This window comes from Pteronotus mesoamericanus, unplaced genomic scaffold (assembly GCF_021234165.1).
Source record: "Pteronotus mesoamericanus isolate MK-2021 breed Mesoamerican mustached bat unplaced genomic scaffold, CSHL_Meso_final contig_42, whole genome shotgun sequence".
Lineage (NCBI taxonomy): Eukaryota > Metazoa > Chordata > Mammalia > Chiroptera > Mormoopidae > Pteronotus > Pteronotus mesoamericanus.
The window spans coordinates 15,267,261-15,288,226 of NW_026555157.1; the positions used below are offsets into that span (position 1 = coordinate 15,267,261).

The window sequence follows — 20,966 nt, forward strand, 5'->3', positions numbered from 1 at the left end:
ATCCCACATGCTCTTTTTACAATGTAACACTGACACTCCATATCCCACATGCTCTTTTTACAATGTAACACTGACACTATTCCAACAGGAGGTGTGGCCTATGATCCTTATGCTTGAATCTGGGCAGGGCTGTGACTTCCAAAGCTGGATTGTCAAAGCAATATAGCTTCTGTTTAGCACTCACATGGTTCTGAGTTCTCCCTTCCTCCCCCTTTTTTCCTTCTCTCTCTCTCTCTCTCTCTCTCTCTCTCTCTCTCTCTCTCTCTCTCTCTCGATACTGGGGAGGAAAGGCTATTTTATAACATGATTACTGTCTGACACAAGAGCTGGATCAGGCCAGGAAGAAGACTGCTTACCACAAACCCCACCCTTAAAGGCTATCTAGTCATTATCGAAGTTCATTGTGACATAAATCAGCAACCCTCTCCTGCCTTCTGCTATGCGCTAGTTCATGAACAAGCTGTTGTTCTAACCTAGGCAAGAATACAAAGTAATTTCCCGTACCTGGTAGCATTCACATACTAGTACCCCCACTTTTACCCTATATAAATGGTACCTGTCAAGTGGCTCAGGGAACCCACTTCATCTTGCAGCCAACCAAGACGTGCCTCAAATATAAGTTTCCCTCAATAAACTTCTGTGATGGCCCCGTTGGAGTGGCCAGTCTCTTTCTTTAGTCTTTCCCTGCCCTCCACTTAGGGAGGTAGATTTTCATTCTCCAGACTTTCCCATGGGTCTGCATGTGTTGGGTTGGCCAAAAAATCTATTACATTTTTTTCTGTTTGATAGCTCTAGTAGTGCTTAGTTGTCTTTAACATCATTTGAAACAATTTTGTTGAATTGTATTGTGACAGCTGTCATATCAGCGTGCATTTTTTAATACTTATCAAAATTGGTGAATTTTTTGTGCAGCCATTTTAATATTGAAGATGGAAGATACACAACATTTTCAGTGTATTTTTCTTTACTCCTTCAAGAAAAGTAAAAACAAAACTGAAACACACAAAAAAATACTTGTGCAGTATATGGAGAAGGTTCTGTAACAGATCAAACATGTCAAAAGGGGTTTGTGAAGTTTCTTGCTACTACTGATATTTTGGCCAAATATTTCTTTGCTGTGGGGCTGTCTTATGCATTGGAAGATGTTTAGCAGCACCTCTGACCTCTAACCACCAGAAGCCAACAGCAGGAGATACACGACACACTCAGAATATCCAAATCAATAAGGTTACTGGTGAAAATGAAAAATGTGTCTTTTATTTTACAGAAAAAAAAAACTAGGCAGACTTTTTGGCCAGACCCTATCATGTCAACCCAATATTGACAGGTATACACTCCTTGGGAGCCTGAGCCAATAGGTAAAAAAAGTCTTGGATACCCTGAAGCTACTGTGGTAGACAGATCACAGGGCAAGACTAAAAAGAAATAGTTTTACACCAACATAATTTCAGTCTTCCCAAGACAGGTATCAAGATAAGAGTGAGTGAGCCTTTAAGATGATTACAGGCCCCAGCCTCCAAGTCAACCTAATTCCAAGTAGAACAACAAGAAAAAGGTATCTCCAATTGAATCCTGAACAGACTGTAGATATTCATAAACAAAATAAGTATGTATCACTCAGTTTTGGGATAATCTGTTAAATAGCCCTAGTAATAACCTGAAAAGATATCAAGCTCAAAGTTGTAGGAAAGCAACTGAGATTTAGCAAAAAGTAAGAGCTGGTTATAGGTGCTGAATACTTTGTGAAGTGAGTATCTTATAGAAGAACACTGATGTCCTCTGTGGGAGACTTTATATTCTTTTTCCACAGTAATTAGTTTTTATCTTTTAACCTATAAGTGGCTTAAACTCAATGTCAATGAATTATTTACCCTAACAAATATTCATGTATAATTCCATTAGGATGGACGCAAAAATATAACCCACCCTGTTTTCAAACAGGGCACCTCTCTACTACCCCCAAAGTATAGACACATAAAATCTGGATATTTATTAGAACTCTGAACTAGCATCAAAAACCTTGAAAATGTTCACATAGTCTTCCTTAGCAAATCTACTTTTAGGAATTTATCCTACAGAAATAAAATCAAAGTACATATATACAAATATTTATCAATGAGGATACAGACTACGTATTACTTATAGAAAACTAGAAACAATGATAAAAGAGTAAGTAAACAAAATAATGGTAAAGCCAAACAATGAAATACTATACAGATATTATTAAAAAACATGTTCCAGAATAATTAACTTAAAAATTATTTCCAATATTAATAGAAAAGCATAAATACAGAATGATCTCTCTTATTATGCAAAAAAAAATGTATGGAAAATATATGAAAGAATATACACAAAAATGTTTAGCAGCGATTATCTCTAAATGTTAAAGATTTTAATTTTCATTTCTGTGTTTCCTATAGTTACCAAATGTTTACTTTTTTAAATAGAAATCCCATGCAATTATTAAAGGTAAGGGGGGGAAAAAACATTTAAAGCTCCAGAAAAAATCTATGCTTCAACTGCAACTGGTCAATATGTTATAGATCTAAATCTCTCACTCTAACATTGTATATGAGTGGCAAGCAGATATCAGGTACAACTAACTACTGTCAATTTTTTCTACACTCACTTTTTTTTTTAATGATTAACCAACCAAAAATATGTAAGCCTTTTTGCAAAAATCTGATCTCAGACAAATTTTAATCATGGTCTCAACTGTGTACAACTAACAAAGATTCTAAGATACTAATGATTCCACAAAAGCATATGCTACAATTCCATTACAAGAATCAAAATAGATTCCAAGCCCTGACAGGCGTGGCTCAGTTGGTGGGGTCTTGTCCCACAAAGCAAAAAACTGCCAGTTCAATTCTGGGTCGAGGCACATGTCCCCAGTCAGGGTGCCATTCTGGGTACATAGGAGAGGCGACCAGTCGATGTTTCCCTCTCACATCAGTGTTTCTCTCCCTCTCTTTCTCCCTCCCTCCCACTTTCTCTAATGATAAAATCTTTAAATTAGAAAAAAATTGGACTGCTAAGTATTTTTAGTAGTCTCCTAATACCTTAAACATTGAATTTAATCTTTTAAGGAAAAAATGGGTTCTAAATCCCTTTCAGTTCAAGTTATACTTAAAATACACTGACAGAACTCTAACAACTTCCAAAATAACAAACCTCAAAAAGATTTAAAGATTCAGGGAGAAGGCAGAGACAAATGTATTTGGAAAAATAAATTAATTTTTAAAAAAAGACCTAAAGATTCAAAAAGAATTTTACTAATATTCAGATGTAATACTAAACAAGCCATTTAGCAAATCGATTCATGCAGTTACTTTGAGGTTCATTTCAAACCTAATTCATTATGATATGACCTCAAAAAGAAAATGCTCTCAAAAGCAGATAATCCAGGGAAAAAAATATATGCTGGATTCCACTGACAGTTACACATTGTTAACATATATTCTTTAAACAATTCAGGCTGAAATGCTCTTTGCCATGTTCTTGATACAGAACTCCAGAATCTTAATTACTTACTTGTTCAGGTACTATATAAAGTTATTATTTTTAAAAAAAAAAGATATGGCTATGGCTTATCAAGGGAAAATAAGAGTCTTATTTTCAGTTTTCAAAATAGAGTATTAACCTCCCCATATACAAATCCAAAGATCCATAGTCCCCATTAGCAGAATTCAAAGTATTCACACTCTCACTCCACGTATCCAGAGATCAGCCTTAAATTAATCTACATCCAGCTCCTATCAAAGGCCAAGAATAATTTAGTAGATAATGATGTTCCAAAGATTAGACTACGAGGATAATAACTGCGGCACTGTTTATAATTTTTTTTACAAAACTGAGAACAGAGTCCGGCCCCAACTCCAAGGGAAAAGGCCCCAAGCAGAACAGCCTGATTGCCTGCTGCCTCCGGAGCGAGCACCCGGCAAGCCCCGGGGTTACAGAGTGATGACGGCTCTATCTATTACAGCGAGCATGAGCCCTGGAATAAAGCCACCAGCATTTACTTGGTAGTGACCCTCATTAGCTTTGGTCTCTTCATGTATGCCAAGAAGAATAAAAGGAAGATTATGCGGATATTCAGTGTGCCACCAACAGCAGAAACTATCAGAGTCCAACTTTTATGACACAATAAGCAAAATTCATTTAAGACAGCAACTGGAAATGTATTCCACTTCAAGGAAGTACGACTATCAACAGCCAGAAAACCAAGATGACAGTGTGCACCTCTCACTGGAATGAATTCTCAGAAAATGAGCAACACAAGTAATTGTTAAACAATATAGTAGCAAACACCTAATTCTACTAAATCATGAACAGCATTTTTTAAAAATCTTCTGTCTCCATAAAATCATTTTACTTGTGACTTTTTCCCAATTTTTTTTTTTTGGTGTGTTTTGTTTTTTAAAATTTCATCTCTGTAAATTATTTGTTACACAAATAAAAAATGGCTCAAAAAGCCTGAAAACAGGAGGATAAACTATAATGAGAGACAGTGATTTAAAGACTTCTGATTTCTTCAGCATACAATCAAGCAGGAGTGAAAATCCATCTTTGGAAGTGAGAATCTGGAGTTTATGCCACTTTGAGCTGAACACTTGCAAAATTAAGAAAATGAAAATCCAGTCATTGGCATAATTTCCTCTCAGATGTATGGATAGCCAACTAATTGTGTTCTCACTGCTGTCATTAACACTTTTTAATTGAATTAACTATTTGCTTTTTCAATGGTATAGTAGACTGTCTGTTCTATAACATGAAACATACCCATCTGCTAGTTATGGAAGTTTTCTGGAATATTTTCCCCCTTAATTGTGTTCCTAAGTGCCTGTTTGCTTTTTTCTTTAATCCTACAGTTTCATTTCCACCATAAGAGTCTTCTTTAGGCCATACTGGGTCATGTTGCCAGATAAATGGGCACCTCTAAATTGGTGTTAGCAACTTGCTTTTAGGTCATATGACTATCAATGTTTAATGTAACTGTCTGGTTTCTTATGTTTTTTAGCAATAAGCTTCCCTGAAGACTCATATGTTGTACCATTTTGTATTGTCTATTGAAAGGTTTTTACTCAATTCTTCATATTTATTTAAATAAAACCTGGTTGGAGGTAGTGGCAGAGAAGTTAAACTGTCCATTTAACTGGCCAAGAATTACAGTTTTTGAATCAAAGGCTTTTGTTTCTTTTAATCCTCACCTGAGGATATGTTTGATTTTTTTAGAAACAGAGAGGGAGAGAGGGAAAAAAAAACATCAATGTGAGAGAGAAACATTGATTGGATGCCTTCTGTACATGCCTCCAATTGGGGATTCTACCTGAAACCTAGGTGTGTGCCCTGACCTGGGATCAAACCTATAACCTTTTGGTGCACACACGATGCTCTAAGCAACTGAGCCACCTGGCCAGGGTATCAAAGGTATTCTTAATTCTAAGAGTTAGAGTTAATATTTCAGCATTATTTTCTTTTCTCTTTATACTTATAAAGTGAAATAATATAAATTTTAAATGAAAAGTTTTAGACCAAAAAAAAAACAATTCAATATTATAACAGTAGGGTATTGGTTAAATTAACTATAGCCCTGGCTGGTGTGGCTCAGTGGATTGAGTGCTGGCCTGCGAACTGAAAGGTGACTGGTTCAATTCTCTGCCAGGGCATATGCCTGGGCTGCAGGCCTGGTCCCCAGCTGGGGGGCATGCGAGAGGCAAACAATTGATGTTTCGCTCACACATTAATGTTTCTCTCTCCCTCTTCCTTCCTTCCCCTCTCTCTGAAAATAAAATCTTAAAAAGTTAATTAATTAACTGTAATATGTCCATATGATGGAATATAATATAGTCTTTAAAAATGTTTACCACTCTGGCCTGAAGAAAAATCTCCTCTAGGGTGTACAACAGTCCTGTAGGGACATCCACCACACTAGGCTTGTCCGTAGACATGCAGGTAAACACTGGTTTTCCCTAAAAGTTTGTTCAGACTCTACAGATCTCAAAATTCAGATGAGAAATTGCTCCTCTGAAGCCAACAAGCCCCACTAGAGTCAGTCTCCCATTTATAGTAAGATGGTCAAATGAGGATCCTTTGATACTTCTAAATTAATCTTTTGCACACACAAGTAGAAAAAGCCGGCTATAAAATAGGCAGAATGAATGGGAAAAAAACTTAGAGACTGTGACAGAACTTAAAAAGGCCATCCCAAACTAAAATGAAACTATGTAAAAGAATTTAGATAAATAAATCAACCTATGATGTTGTTTAGGGGTCGGCGCTATTTTTTGAGGTATTAAAAATGACTGTCCTTACTTTAAAAACAGGAAGTTATTTAGAACTTCACTTTCAAGTATCGATATAAATTGTAAATGTCTTCAAAAAAAAACTTGTATTCAACTATTCTCTGCATCTGTGTCTATGTCTATGTATGTATATTATAAATGTGAGATAATTTTTTTACCTTTGGATGATACTGTTAAAATTAATTTAAAGGCAAGAAAATACAATTTAAAAAAAAGAAAGAAAGAAACAGCCCTGGACAGTGCGGCTCAGTGGGTTGGAGCATCATTCTGTAACTGAAAGATCGAGGGTTTGATTCCCAGTCAGGGCACATGCCTAGGATGTGAGTTCAATCCCAGGTTTGGGTGTGTATGATCCCTCGTCCAGACACATATAGGAGGCAGCTAGTCGATGCTTCTCTTTCGCATCAATGTTTCTCTCTCCCCCTGCCTCTCTTATTCTGTCTCTAAAAGCAATGAAAAAATGTCCTCTGGTGAGGATTAAAGAAAATAATAACAAAAACACAAAAATTAATTTAAAGGCAAGTGCTTATAAGAACTGGTATTCTAAAATTCTTATATATAAAAAAATTAGCACAAATGCTTTTTAAGCTTACATGATCTAAGATTAATCCTTAGCAAATAAAAGTTAACTTAATTTTTTAGTTTAAGTAAATCAGTCATGTTTCTGTTTTGGGTTTTACAAAAAATAAATCCATGTTAACTGGCATTTGTGTCTATGAAAAACGTTTCTGGAGGTATAAAAATGTCTAAGCTAAAGAATGCTAACTGAGTAATTTTTAGTTTTCATTAGACATTGAGGTTTTAAGGGTTAAAAATCTCAAAATATGTAGAAAAACTTCTAGGATATATTGTATGTAGAAAAACTTCTAGGATATATTGTATGGATAAAAAATGGTTGTAAATTAAACAAATAGTTGAGACTACGGGAAACCCATAATGGCTGCTTGGCTCTTCCCTGCTCCCTGGCTCCCCCATTTTTTTGTTTTTTGTATTCCTTTATACATCACAGTGTATTTAAGCTGGACTTAGATGAAGGAACTTACTAGCTGACATTACTGAAAGGAGACATCTTACCCTATTGCCAAGGTTTGATAGAGTCACTTCAAGAAAATGCCAAGTTGGTAACTGCTTCCTTTCACAGCAAGCTCCCAGGAGCAATGAGTTTAAAGATCACTGACTGCCACCTGGAGATTTTTGTTTTATTAGAAAGGACATCAAATAAAAAACATTTTCTAACCTCATTGAAAGGGAATTTATCAGACACATAACCACAAATGAACATCTACTCCTATCTATTAACATCAAACACTCCTCGAGAATGAGAAGCCACCAATACCAGAGGAAGACAGCTATCCCAAGACATCAACAAGGCTTGTGTACCTATAGATTGCTCCTGAACTCAGAATCCATTTTGTTTGACTCTCCCTGCCTGCTAATGGTATTAGTCAGTTATACCTGTTCTTTGGGTTTCCCTATCTAGTCCAACTTTATGATTATTCAACATGTGTAACTATTAATATTCTTTTATGGCCCACATAAATATTATACTAGAAACCAAGTACAGAAAAATGGGACAGATGGCAAAACTCACAATAGTTGAGAGGATCATGATAGTTGACAGGATAGAAATAATCCAGAGTGGTTTTCTTCTGCAATGAAGGCCATAAGACCTGACTGACTTCCATTTACCTGCCCTTCCTTCTCATTTTGAGAAAATTTGGCCTCAACTCAGATCCCATGGTTACAGTATCGTGCCATCTCCAACAGACGACAACAATTCTGAGACTTCCTAGGAAGGAGACTTCCTAGCACTGGGAGATCACACTGTCTAACCAAAACGTTGGTCATCAATTCATCCTACCAACTTATGAACAAAAAGAGGAACTGTGGATAAAAGTAACCTCACAGAGTGATCTGATCATAAATTCCTAACTGGGCAGGTCATGGGGGATAGTCACGCCCCAGGCCTATACCTTCCTTAGAGAAAGATTTTAAACCAGCCACATCCACATTCTTCTGTGTCTAGCTTAACATACCTTTGAAATACCAGAAATAATACTCCTCAAAGAGGGTATTAACATTTTGAGAGCACATGATCATGATTTTGTTAACTATCCTATAATCCAGTCCTCATCTTCCTTTCTCCAATCTTTCTTATGTCCCATCTTTAATTTCAAATGCATAAAAGAAACTGCCACATTGTTATTCTCTAGAGCATTTGAGATCTAGCTCCCTATCATACATGATCAGTTTGGCTCAAATAAACTCTTATTTTTTAAAACACATTTACCACTGTTTCCCTGGTGTAGTTATGCATGTTCAATACATATCTACTGAGTCATGTTTTAAATTTGATTTTAGAAAATGATGTTCAGCCCTGACCAGTGTGGCTCAGTTAGTTGGGTGTCATTCCACAAGGTGAATGCTGCCAGTTCGATTCCAGGCCAGGGCACATGACTGAGTTGTGGGCCTGATCCCCAGTTGGGGCACATGGGAGAGGCAACCCATAGGTATTCTTCTCTCACATTGATGTTTCTCTCCCTCTCCTCTCTCTAAGAATGAGTAAAAATCTTTAAGAAAAAAAAAGAAAATGATGTTTACCATATAAGTAGAAAAAGCAAATTATAAAACAGTATTTTGTGTTTTTCTATTTTTAATATATACTTGTTTAATATAAATAGATATATAGACAGGCAAACTAGAAGGATATACAAGAAATTGTGTCTAGGTAGTCTTCTTTTTGCTCAGTTAAATTTTCTAATTTTTCTGCAACAAACTAGATTTGCTTTAGAAATATTTTTTAAATACTTTAAACTCAAAATATTGTCAGTGCCTTGTCCTTATATCCATCAAAACTCTAATTCTTACAGTAATTTATTTCCCTATCTGGCTTGAGAGAAAAAGCAATAATATAAACTACTAACATGAATTTAATATGCTAATTTTCTAGGAATTTCTACATTTTTTAAAGTGCAACAGTATAACTTTGTATATTACTGTTGAATAACTAAGTAAATATATATCTAAGTAAATATATTATCTATAAATATATAGATAATGAGACGGGGCGGGGGGGAGTTAAAAATAAGGAAAAGGGGAAGGCCATGATAAGCCAGTACTGAATTAGAATTGGAAGTTTCAGTATTGAATTAATGGCTTTTTATAGGTATACATGTACGTAATTAGAGAAATTAACACAGAGATGTGTATATGTGTATGGGTAAGTATACACACTTTTCTAGTCCTGTCTATTGAGAGAACCTATATACTTTGACACCCCAGCAGCAATGAGCATATCTAGCATCCAGACCCAAATTTCTAAATACCACTCTTCAATAAAAAGAACCAGGGCTCCCTGGCTGGTATGGCTCAGTGGATTGAGCGCCAGCCTGTGGACCTAAAAGTTACCAGTTCAATTCCTGGTCAGGGCACATACCTGGGTTGCAGGCCAGGTCTTGAGTTGGGGGCATGCAAGAGGCAAGTGATATATGTTTCTCTCCCTTTCTTTCTCCCACCTTTCCCTTCTCTCAAAAAAATAAATAAATAAATAAAATCTTTTAAAAAAGAAAGAAAGAAAAGAACCAGGGCTCCTTGGAAAGTATCTTGTAGTACCATAAAGTAAGGAAGTGCTCCAAAAAAGATAGGAGCATGTCTTAAAAACACAGAAGCCAACTTGAAAGCTCTCCCAATGCCTAACCTGGAAAACTTTGACCAATAAAACCAATAAAAATAGAGATAGCAGTACATTATAACCGATAGAATAAAATAAATATCTATGAATCTGTATTGATGCAAGTAAATACTTGAATAAGTAAATAAGGGGGAAGAGGGACAGCTCTCCCTTACAAAAGAACTTCAATTAATAAATACAGAGGGAATGAGGGAAATAGAAAAATCACCAATAGCATATCTTATATAATTGTTGCAGACAAGCTCCACTGCAAGACACTAAAACAGTGGTTCAAAGTTTAAGAGAAAGCACACTTGCATAGTTTCAAACTATCTCTCCCAAGGTATCTATTTATTACAAAAGGAGGGAGTAGCTTTACAGTGAAATAACCAGGCAGACACCATCTTAAGCAGGAGATAAAGACTGACCAATGATAAGACATATGATCATCATGTATCCCCTGACAAGGATACATTGAGAAGGGCATATCACTTCTGTTGTATTCTTCTCAAAAAGTCATAACCTTAATCTACCATAAGAAATTTGAGGCAAACCAAAATTGAGGGATATGTAACAAAATACTGACCAGTATTCTTTAACAGTTTCGTGAAAGAAAAAAAAACTAAAGACGAAAGTCTAAGACTAAAGTCATAGAATGCAGGAAATCAAGAAGACGTTGACAACTAAATACAATGTGGGATCCTTGATAGGATCCTTGAACAGAAAAGTGACATTAGTGGAAAAACTGATGAAATCCAAATAATGCCTGTAGTTTAATTTAAAGTATTCTACTAATGTTAATTTCTTAATTTTGATCATTGTACTAAGGTTATGTAAGATATTAACATGGGGGAAGTTGAGTGGAGGGTAGACAAGAACTGTATTATTTCTGTAATGTTTCTATAAATCTAAAGTTACTTGAAAATAAAAAGTTAAAAAATACTGTACAACATCTAAAATAGGAAAGAGAAATGTGTTTACTCAATATTATGAATTTCTAATGGTGGAACTTCAGATTAAATTGCATGAAGCAATAGCCTAAAGCAGAGCATTTCACTTCACTGGAAGCAGTAAACAGAAAAGTAGTTACACAGATACTTAAAACTGGGTCTAGTAGCAGTATAAGATTTTTTTTTTAACCTCCCTCACTTAACCCACTCAAGCTAAATCCAGAATTTGACATAAAGAAACCACATCTGGCAAATCTGAGAAGTAAGCTAAGGTAGAAATAGAGTACCTAAACCCAAATTATTTGTAGTCTTATAAAGTACTCTTGAGTCCCTCTCATAGCCAGCCTTTTTCCATAAAACGTACCAAATAAAAGTTCTCTGTGCCACATTAAAGTCTTCTGTGCATAACTTGAAATGCTTCAGAGAAAAGTGTCTAATAAATTATTACAATGTAAATCAGGGTACTACTACATTTAAATCACAAAATTCTACAGGAAAAATAATTACCTTTCTAAAAATGGACTAATTTTTTGAAACACTTTCTAAGTAGGTAGAAACTTCATTTTGATTGTTTTGCTACTCTTAGCTTATAGAGAAGAAATAAATAAATAAATAATCTTTAAAAATGTTTAAGATATTATATTTCAAACAATTATTTCAGCAGATGACTTGAGGATAATTCGTACATTTACAGTATTAAAATGAATGAATGTGAGGTGCTCTAATACATTCAATCATCAAAGAAATACTCTCTTACATTTTATATAAAATCTAAAACGAGGCCTGGAAAGTATACTGGGATATCTTACAATGACTTCAACAAGGCTGCTACCAGAGAGGGTTTCCTGGCTAACCTTTGGTTAATTAGAATATACCATTCTCCATAAAACACTAGTTATAGTTTTACAGTATTTTCTTTAAAATTTTATTAAAAAGACAAATGGCACCCTGGCCGATGGGCTTAGTTGGTTGGAGCGTCATCCTATAGTAGACCGAAGGGTAATGGGTTTGATTCCCAGTCAGGGCACGTACCCAAATTCTGGGCTCGATCCCCAGTAAGGGAGCATACAAGAAGGCAACCAATAGATGCTTCTCTGTCACATCAATGTTTCTCTCTCTTTCTCCCTTCCTCTCTCTCTCTAAAAGCAATGAAAAAAAAAAATGTCCTCAGGTGAGGATAAATAAATAAATAAATAAAAGACAAATAGCAAAATATTTTCATTAGTAACTTTAAAGATAATGAACAGGTTAAAAGGAAAACTAATGCATACCTTATGTAACTCAGAAGGTGAAGACTTTTTCCTTTTTCCTTCTGTGACAATTTCTACAAAGACATGATAAAAATCATTTAATATCTAAATGAGATAAACAATGTAATAAAATAAATCCTTTCACAGCCATTCTTTGCTTTCAACTAATTTAGATCTAGAATTTATATTGATACATTTTACAAAACCTAACAGACTAAAAACATAAAGGTCAAAAAATAATCAAAAGAGTAGCAGATTCTTAGAAAAATGTCTCCATTAAATGATATATGTTTGATGACAATTTAAAAAAAAGACTAAACTTGGGTCTAAGAACTAATTAAGAAATTCCCTGGCAAATGTCATAACATCCAATAGGTGCTTAATAAATGTTGGTTGAACCATATTACCAGAAATTCTCAAATTTTTATGGTTGGGGTTGGGGGAACAAAACAGAAACTGAGAACTAGAATTGGAAATATTTTACAAAAGCACTTTTAATACTACGTATTTAATCATCTATGCACCTGAGGACAGGTTGAGCCTTTCTTCACCAATATTTTTCAGACTTCCTGAAGATTTTTTTTTATGATTCTTTCATTCAATCAGCAAATATTTATTGAATGTCTATCATCTTCCTGGCACTGTGTTAAGCAGTGAGTACAGTGCAATGAGCAAATTAAACACAGCCCAAGCTTTCCTGGAACTTACGACTTACTGGAATGTATCACAGAATATTATATCTCATAATAAAAAGAAATGGTAGAAATCCATACATATATATGGTTATCTATTTACAGCAAACACACCACTGCAATTCAGTGGTAAAGGGATGGTATTTTCAATAAGCAATGCTGAAGCAACTTGATAACCAAATAGGAAAATAAATAAACAAACCTGATTTCTATATCACACTATACACAAAAATTAATTTTAAATGGGTCATAGATTCAAATGTCAAAGAAAAAAGAATATAAATAAAGCTTCTAGACTAAATAAATAAAGTGTCTAGAATAAAAAGGAATGGAACATCCCACACCTGATATGGGGCGGGCAAAGATTTCTCAAACAAGACACAAGCAGTATTAGAAAGAAAAAGATTAATAAACTCAACTTCATTAAAACTAAGAACTTCTGCCCTGGCAGGTGTGGCTCAGTGGACTGAGCGCTGGCCTATGAACAGAAAGGTCACTGGTCCAACTCGCAGTCAGGGGCCCACGCCTGGGTTGCAGGCCAGGTGCCCAGTTAAGGGTGAGAGAGAGGCAACAGGTTGATGTATCTCCTGCACATCAGCATTTCTCCTCCTCTCTTTCTCCCTTCCTTCCCAACTCTCTTAAAATAAATAAGTAAAATCTTTAAAAAAGAAAAAAACCTTTTTAAAAAAATTAAGAACTTCTGTTCATCAAACCTCTTCATTAAGACAGTGAGAAGGCAAGCCAGAGATTATTCATAGTACATATATCTAAATATGTAAAGCATTATGACTATCATTAATAATAATGCATAATTTATAGACCTGACTCATAACTAAAATGTATAAAGAACTCCTGCAGCCCTGGATGGTGTAGCTCAATGGATTTGAGCACCAGCCTGTGAACCAAAAGGCCGCTCATTTGATTCAGTCAGGGCACAAGCCTGGGTTGTGGGCCAAGTTCCCAGTTGGGGGTGTTTGAGAGGCCAATGGTCAATGCATCTCTCACACATCAAGGTTTCTATCTCCCTCTCTTTCTCCCTCCCTCCCCTGTCTCTCTAAATATAAATAAATAAATAAATAAATAAATAAATAAATAAATAAATAGAAACAACACAACTCCAAAGCAAAGGCGAGACAACCCAATCTTCAAAATGGGCAAAGCCCTAAGTATAATTCATATAACTAGACTGTATAAAGAACTACAAATCAAAGATAGACAACCCAATCTTCAAAATGGGCAAAAGTTCTAAATAGGGGACTCCTGGGGAGAGAAGGCATATTGACCAGGAAGTGATATAAGTCAGCCTTCTGAGAGGCTAGAAATGTCCTATATCTTGATCTAGGTGATTACTACACAAGTATGTATATATAAAGCATTGCCGTGTGAGAGAAACATCCATTGGTTTCCTCTCGCACACCCCCAGCTTGGGACCTGGCCCACAACCCAGCCATGTGCCCCAAAAGGGAATGAAACTGGTGACCTTCTGTTCATAGGCCAGCACTGAATCCACTAAGCCACACCAGCCAGGGCTATAGTCATTTCTTGAAGCAAACCTTAATGTAAAAATTATTTTAACCTCTATATAAGCCTTTGATCATTTAAAAGTTTTTACTCTTTACCTTATTTAAATTTCACTTTCTAGTCAATTTTAGTTATCTTTTTATTTTATTTTTTTCTAGAGAACACTGTTCCTCCTCCTCACAGATGAGGTGCTCTACATGTTCAAAGTAACCTCTCTAGTAACAAACTATAAAAATGATCCCTGAAAGTATAGTCTTACTCCAGTCAATTTAAATATGGATTTAAAAAAAGGGAATATCAATTGCTTAAATTACAATTCACAATCCTGACAGGGTGGCTCAGTTGGTTGGAACGTCATCCCATAAACGAAAAGGCTGTGGGTTCAATCCCTGGTCAGGGCAAATTCCTAGGTTTCCTTTCGATCCCCAGTTTGGGCAGGTATGGGAGGCAATCAATCAATGTGCGCGCGCACTCTCTCTCTTTCTCTCTTTCTCTCTCTCTCTCTCTCTCCCCCCCACCCCTTCCTGTCTCTCCCAGATCAATAAAGAACCCTAAGGTGAGGACTTTTAAAAAAATATTACAATTTATAGATTACTATTTCCAAACTGATTGAGTTAAAAGTGCTTCTATACTGTTTTGGGGCATATTACCATATTTCTTTAATACTATTGTAACTTCCCAAAATTTTAGGAGTTTTTATAATTGAGTTGCTCCACCTTACACTAGGTTGGTTTCAGGGCATTTTAATAAACATACAGAAGATGTGCTTCTACTTATGATTATCTGCTACAGAACAGTGCTCAGGAGCACAGATTTTAAAGCCAAACAACATAAATTTATATCTTGCTTACTAGTTGTCACTTCTCTAAGACTCAGGATAACCAGCTTTTCAACTGTTAAGACTAAAGTGACACAGTCTATATCAAAGTGTTTAGCATCATGTCTGTCATATAGTTAGTGCAAAATCAATGATAACTATTATTATATTTTATATTAAAATATACCTCTTCAAGAGACTTTAGTATATATTAGTATTAGCATGTAGGAAAATCTAATTATTCTCCTTCTAAATATATGAGTATCAAGTAACTTCTGGAATCATTCACTTATTTATTTAATAAACTTTTATTTAGGGTAATAGCAATTACCATTGCCAGGCACTACGCTAAGTACTTTACACAGATGATTTTATTTAATCCTTATAAAAGCCCCATGAGGCCCTGGCTGGTGTGGCTCAGTGGATTGAGTGCCAGATGCAAACCTAAAGGTTGCAGGTTAGATTCTGGGTCAGGCCACACGCCTAGGTTGCAAGCCAAGTCCCCTGTTGGAGGCATGCGAGAGACAACCAATGGATGTTTCTCTCAGAAATCAATGTTTCTCTCCCTCTTTCTCCCTCTCTCCCTCTATCTCTAAAAATAATCTCTTTTCAAAAAACCTCATGAGATCAGTAAAGATATTATCTCTATTTTCCAGATGAAAAATTTAGGTGTGAAGAATCCAAATAACTTGCCCAAGGTCACCATGTGGACCCATCACTGATCTGATTCCAGAGGCAGTATTCTTACCCAGTAAACTCTAGAGATGGTGGATGCTATGGGGATTAAAGACAAGACAGTCCCTGTCACAGAGTTAACAGTAGAACAGCACAAACTAAACAACTGAACAAGGTAGAATATATAATGAAATTTGATAAACATCATGTAACAGGTGCATGGAGGAACCCACTGAAGTTCAGCCTTTTCATTGAAGTTATATTTAAGTTCTTCTAGTAAGTCAGATTGTTTAATAAATTTTTGGGAGCTCAGTTCCTGTGTCATTGATAACCACTTAAAATTCAGATATTGGTATAATTTTAAGTTTGAGTTAAAAGACAGTTCTTAGAAACAAATAATTGAACTGAGCTTTGATGTTTTAGACAGACAGCTAGGATAAAGCAGCTCATATTAGCCAGCCTCCTAAATTAATGAAGACTCACATTAGAGTTATCCATCTGGAAGGCAGGTTTGAGACCATACCATAAAAAACTTCCAATCTTCTGTGTTACATGTCCCTCTAATCTACTTTCCAATCCTCTGCCTTCCGTCATCAGGCCTGAAAATCACATTCACAACTTTAGATGCCAACCCCTACAGCCTTACATCTCATGTAATTCAGCTCTACCCTTTCATCTACATTCTTCTCTCTCTTCTCTAGCCCACTAAATTCCTTTCCAGAGTAATACAATTTCCTTATGTTCTGAATCTTTTCCTTGAACATTTCTTCCACCTTAGTTTAACTGAATCCTAGCTTTTTATTGACTACATCATTTTTTTAAGACACTCTCAAGGTTCTTCTCCAATATACAAAATTAGGAGTAGAGATTAACAATCTCCTCCCTCAACCACCACTTCCAATGAATATTCTTTTTTTTTAAAGATTTTATTTATTTATTTTTAGAGAGAGTAAAAGGGAGAAAAGAAGGGAGGTAGAGAAACATCAATGTGTGAGAGAAACACCACACTGGGTTGCCTCTTGGCCGGCAACCCCGGCATGGGCCCTGACTGGGAATCAAACCGGCAACCCTTTGATTCACAGGCCAGTGCTCAATCCACCGAGCCACAGTAGCCAGGGCCCAATGAATATTCTATCTTAACTGCAGTAATTTCTTTTTAAAAATTCCCATAAAGTGGATATATTATCTCACCCATATTTGTGATTGTCATGTACTGAGCCAAGACCAGCTCTCTAACATTCCTAGAATATTCTGTTACTTGATTCATAGTTTTCCTCTCTATCATTATAATCTACCGTCAATGTGAATTTCTAACACTTCTATTAATCAACTCACTCAATATAAAGGACTTACCTTAATTTAGTCTACTCTAACAAACTTCCTCTACACATCTTCATTTTAGAAACATACATTCATGAATGGATTTCAAGAACAGTGTTGCACTTTTCAAGTTCTCAAATATGAAACTCTCATTCTACAACATACTGTCCTTTGACCCTTCCCTTCCCTTACTCACACTGAACCCATTTTTTTGCCCCCATATTCTGTCATACCCTTTAACCCTAATTAAAACTAAATTCTTTTTTTTTTCCAAATTCTTCTTCCTGGACTACTTAGCACTGGTGAAGAAAGTCACCTAATTGTAGTAACTACAGCTATACTACAAACTCAAACTTGCTTTAACAAAGACTTTCAAGATTACCTACAGTAACAGTTATTATACTTATCCCTAATTGACTTTCTACTCTATTTTGAGCCCCCAATACCACTTGCAAGTCTCTCTCTACTCAAAGAAACTGGGGGAGAAGGGAAGAGTTTCAAAATCAAGCAAGTCAGAGAAACATTGCATGCTCACTCTCTTGAAGAGGCACATGTACAGAGGCATAGGAAGCACTCTGAAAAGTCCTGAAGTAAATAAAATGTTCTTGTAACTACAGTTGTCACACATAATTGTCCACAGAACCTTCTTTTTTCCCATGTAGGCTCACTAACATCCTATGACAATAGAAGAGGTTAAAATTATAAATTTGTAATCAGAAAGCCCAGATTTTGAACCCTGGCTCTGCTTATTATTGCTAACAAAGTCTTCCGAAGTTCCAGTCTCCTCATCTGTAAATTAGAAAAATAATGACCTTATAAGGCTTGTGAAAGAATTAAAGTTTGTAAAAGTCTTAGCACACTGCTTAGTCCCTAAGTACTCAAAAAAACACGTACATTTAACTCAGAAGAGAGTGAATATAGATCTTGAAGAATGTTGCCTGAAGCAACCAGTTAAAAACCTAAAGTTTACTTGAACTTTCCAGTTTAAATTCAAAAACCCATTTGAGATTGCGACCTATACCTCTTAATATATGTTATACTTCTGTTGTTGCTGTTGTTGTTAAGTATTTCTAATAGTCATTCTCTCTTGAATGAGCCATGAATTTAATTACTAATTCATTCTACTGTTAGTAAACCATCTCAGGTGCCAATATTTTTTTAAAAATTTTCCCCATTTAATTTACTGATGTGACAACCTTGAGAACTTGAAAATAAGATAATCATGCTTATAAATAATTTTAAAATATAGATTCAATATACTCTGAGGAAAAGCTTGAGAAGCTTCTCATGAGTGAATTTGAAACTAAGGAAATGACTACCCCTAAAGTTGTGTTAGGAAACACAGAAATGACATCAGATAAACAGTGTGCGTTTTCCCAACGTGTCAACTTTACTTGAAGGTTTTAGGGAAGAAAGAAAGTATTTTAAAAAAAACACTGATCTACTGCCGGCATACATATCTCTATATAAGTTTTTTTTGTTTTGTTTTTTTTCCAAATTGTAAGAGACAGTTTATTCAGAAAGTTACAGAGGTAACAGAAGTGAGCCAGCAGCTCAGGAAACAAATTACAAAGGCAAAAGAAGGGCCCTTGGAGCTTAGGAGAGAGAAAAGTAAAGGTAACTGGCCTGGAAGGGAGAAAAGAGGGTAAGAAAATGCACAGCCAATAGGGAAAGGAACTATGTATGTACTTTCAAAGGTAAAAAACATCTATGAAGTACACACACACACACACAAATGATAACACTGATTGCTTATGAAAGGGAATTCAGGTTTTCAATTGCTTCAGGTAATGTCTCCAGGAATCCGTGTTGAAGGTAAGGAGCCTCCAAAAAAAGTCTGACATGGCTAGCCAGCTCAGTTTGTTAGAGCATTCTCCAGATTCACCAAGGTTGCAGGTTCATCCCTGGTGGGGACACACAGGAAACGACCCATGGACGCAGGCATAAGTGAAATAAAGTCATGTTTCCCTCCCTCTCTCTCTCTCAAATCCATAAATTAAAAAGAAAACAGTTTGAGATGCACTGCCACAAGGGCACTCCTAAATAAATTTGACTTTGTTAAAGCTGTCTCTGCAAAAATAAACGGTGCGGTAAGAAATGAGGGCCCTGGCCGGGTAGCTCAGTTGATTAGAACTACACAAAAGGCCAAGGTTGCCGGTTGATGCCCTGTCAGGGCACATTAAAGTATCAACCAATGAATGCATGGATAAGTAGAACAACAAACCCATGTGTTTTCTTCTCTCTCTCTCTCTCTCTCTCTCTAATAAATAAATTTTAAAAATGAGAAAAACGATACAAAATAATTGATTCACCAGGTGTTAGTTTGTTATGTAGTACCCAAGACTGAAGATAGTCATTTAAACTGTAAAGCAATCTCAAAAACACAAATATCCTGAGAATAAAAACACAACTTATGGGCTTTAAATCTTTCGTTTGACTTTTTCATCACATTTGGAAGACGCATGAGGAGGCTGGAAAAGCAAAAGATTATTAAGCGGGCCAGTTCAGAAGAACGAGACGTGTGGCAGCATTTCTCCGAAGAACGAAGAGTCAATTAGGAAGCCACTCAAGTGGCAAGCCCCACCGTTCCACCTTCGCAGCCGCTCTATCTAACCAGAGGTAAGGGGGCAAGAAAGAGGCAAAGTCAAGATCCAAGGAATAAAATAAAGTGGAGTCTGGCGCTAAGGAGCTGGAAGTGAAACTGGAACATTGGAGGAATTACGAGGAAGGCGTGGCAGGACAGCGGCAAGCCAACGGGAAAGATCCGGGGGCCGATAAGGCTCCTGCAGGGTGTTCCCAAGAGGAGGAAAGACTGAAAGGGTGTTGGAGTGATGAGCTGCGGAGGCTTTCGTGGCAGCCCGGACTCGGCGTTCCACTCGCAGGGACGCGGGCAAACTCGGAGTCTTCCATTGTGCGCGCCCCTCCGCTCCCCTCCCGCCCCTCCCCGCCCCCGCCAGAGCCCGAGCCCTGGCAGCTGCGGGGCCGCAGCACCCGTCGCCGCCAGTGCTTCCCATCTGCCCACGATAGGAGACAATCTGCTCAGCTCTCCTCCGACCCTGTCTTACCAGGAGAAGATCGACGTCGCCCGGCTTTCCCCTTGTCCATCTTCTCCTGCTGCTGTAGTCGCAGTTGCAGTCGCTGTCACCTCAAGACCCCTCTGTTTGGGGGAGGGAGGGGGAGGGGAGAAGAAAAAAAAAAAACAGGAAAGTGTGTGTGGCGCTTGCGCAAGAGTCGTCGCGTGCCCTCAGACCGGAAATCAGTCGCCCCTCCCACCACCACGCGGAAATTACTTCCTGGGACTTGTTTTCTCTGATGGTTACCACTTGAAGTGTGTGTGTGTTTTTTTCTTTCAGTGGCGCTTGTTTTCATTGTCTGTCTCTATGACAAACTAAGGCCCGGTGCGAAGTTTTAACCCGAGATCTTCAAAGACTTTGCTGACATGGAAGACCAGGTTAACTGGAAAACGGGAAACTTTAGGAATTCTACCAGTTCCTGGATCCCGCGAGATGGCCCCAGGAATATGAGAATACAGCATTACTCCTTTTGTAGTATTATTTTACTCAAGGTCTCTCTTATATATTTGTCAAGGCGCTTCCCCAATCTAAGAAACAAAAAGATCTAGTAATTGCCTTAGCAGTTTGAGTGAAAATAAATTAGGTCAGCTGAGGAAAAAAGAAAAAAAGTCAGAAGGGATCTATTTAAAATTCAAATTCAGTTGGTTAGCGCGTGGTCCCAATAGGCCGAGGTTGCAGTCTCATTCCCCAAC

At 36.7% G+C, this 20,966-nt stretch overlaps 1 protein-coding gene and 1 pseudogene across 3 annotated transcripts in view; both read right to left on the reverse strand.

The window, feature by feature from the left end:
* Nucleotides 1-20,440, reverse strand: part of SENP7 (SUMO specific peptidase 7) — a 133,479-nt gene extending 113,039 nt beyond the window's left edge. For all 3 annotated transcript variants that reach the window (XM_054577393.1, XM_054577392.1, XM_054577391.1), the window contains exons 1-2: nt 20,266-20,440; nt 12,197-12,249 (exon numbers count right to left, since the gene is read on the reverse strand). In XM_054577393.1, the coding sequence (XP_054433368.1) occupies nt 12,197-12,249; nt 20,266-20,305 (93 nt within the window). In that variant the 5' untranslated portion in view covers nt 20,306-20,440. The remainder of the gene's footprint in view (nt 1-12,196; nt 12,250-20,265) is intronic.
* Nucleotides 14,552-14,645, reverse strand: LOC129073751 (uncharacterized; annotated as a pseudogene).
* Nucleotides 20,441-20,966: the final 526 nt, after the last annotated feature.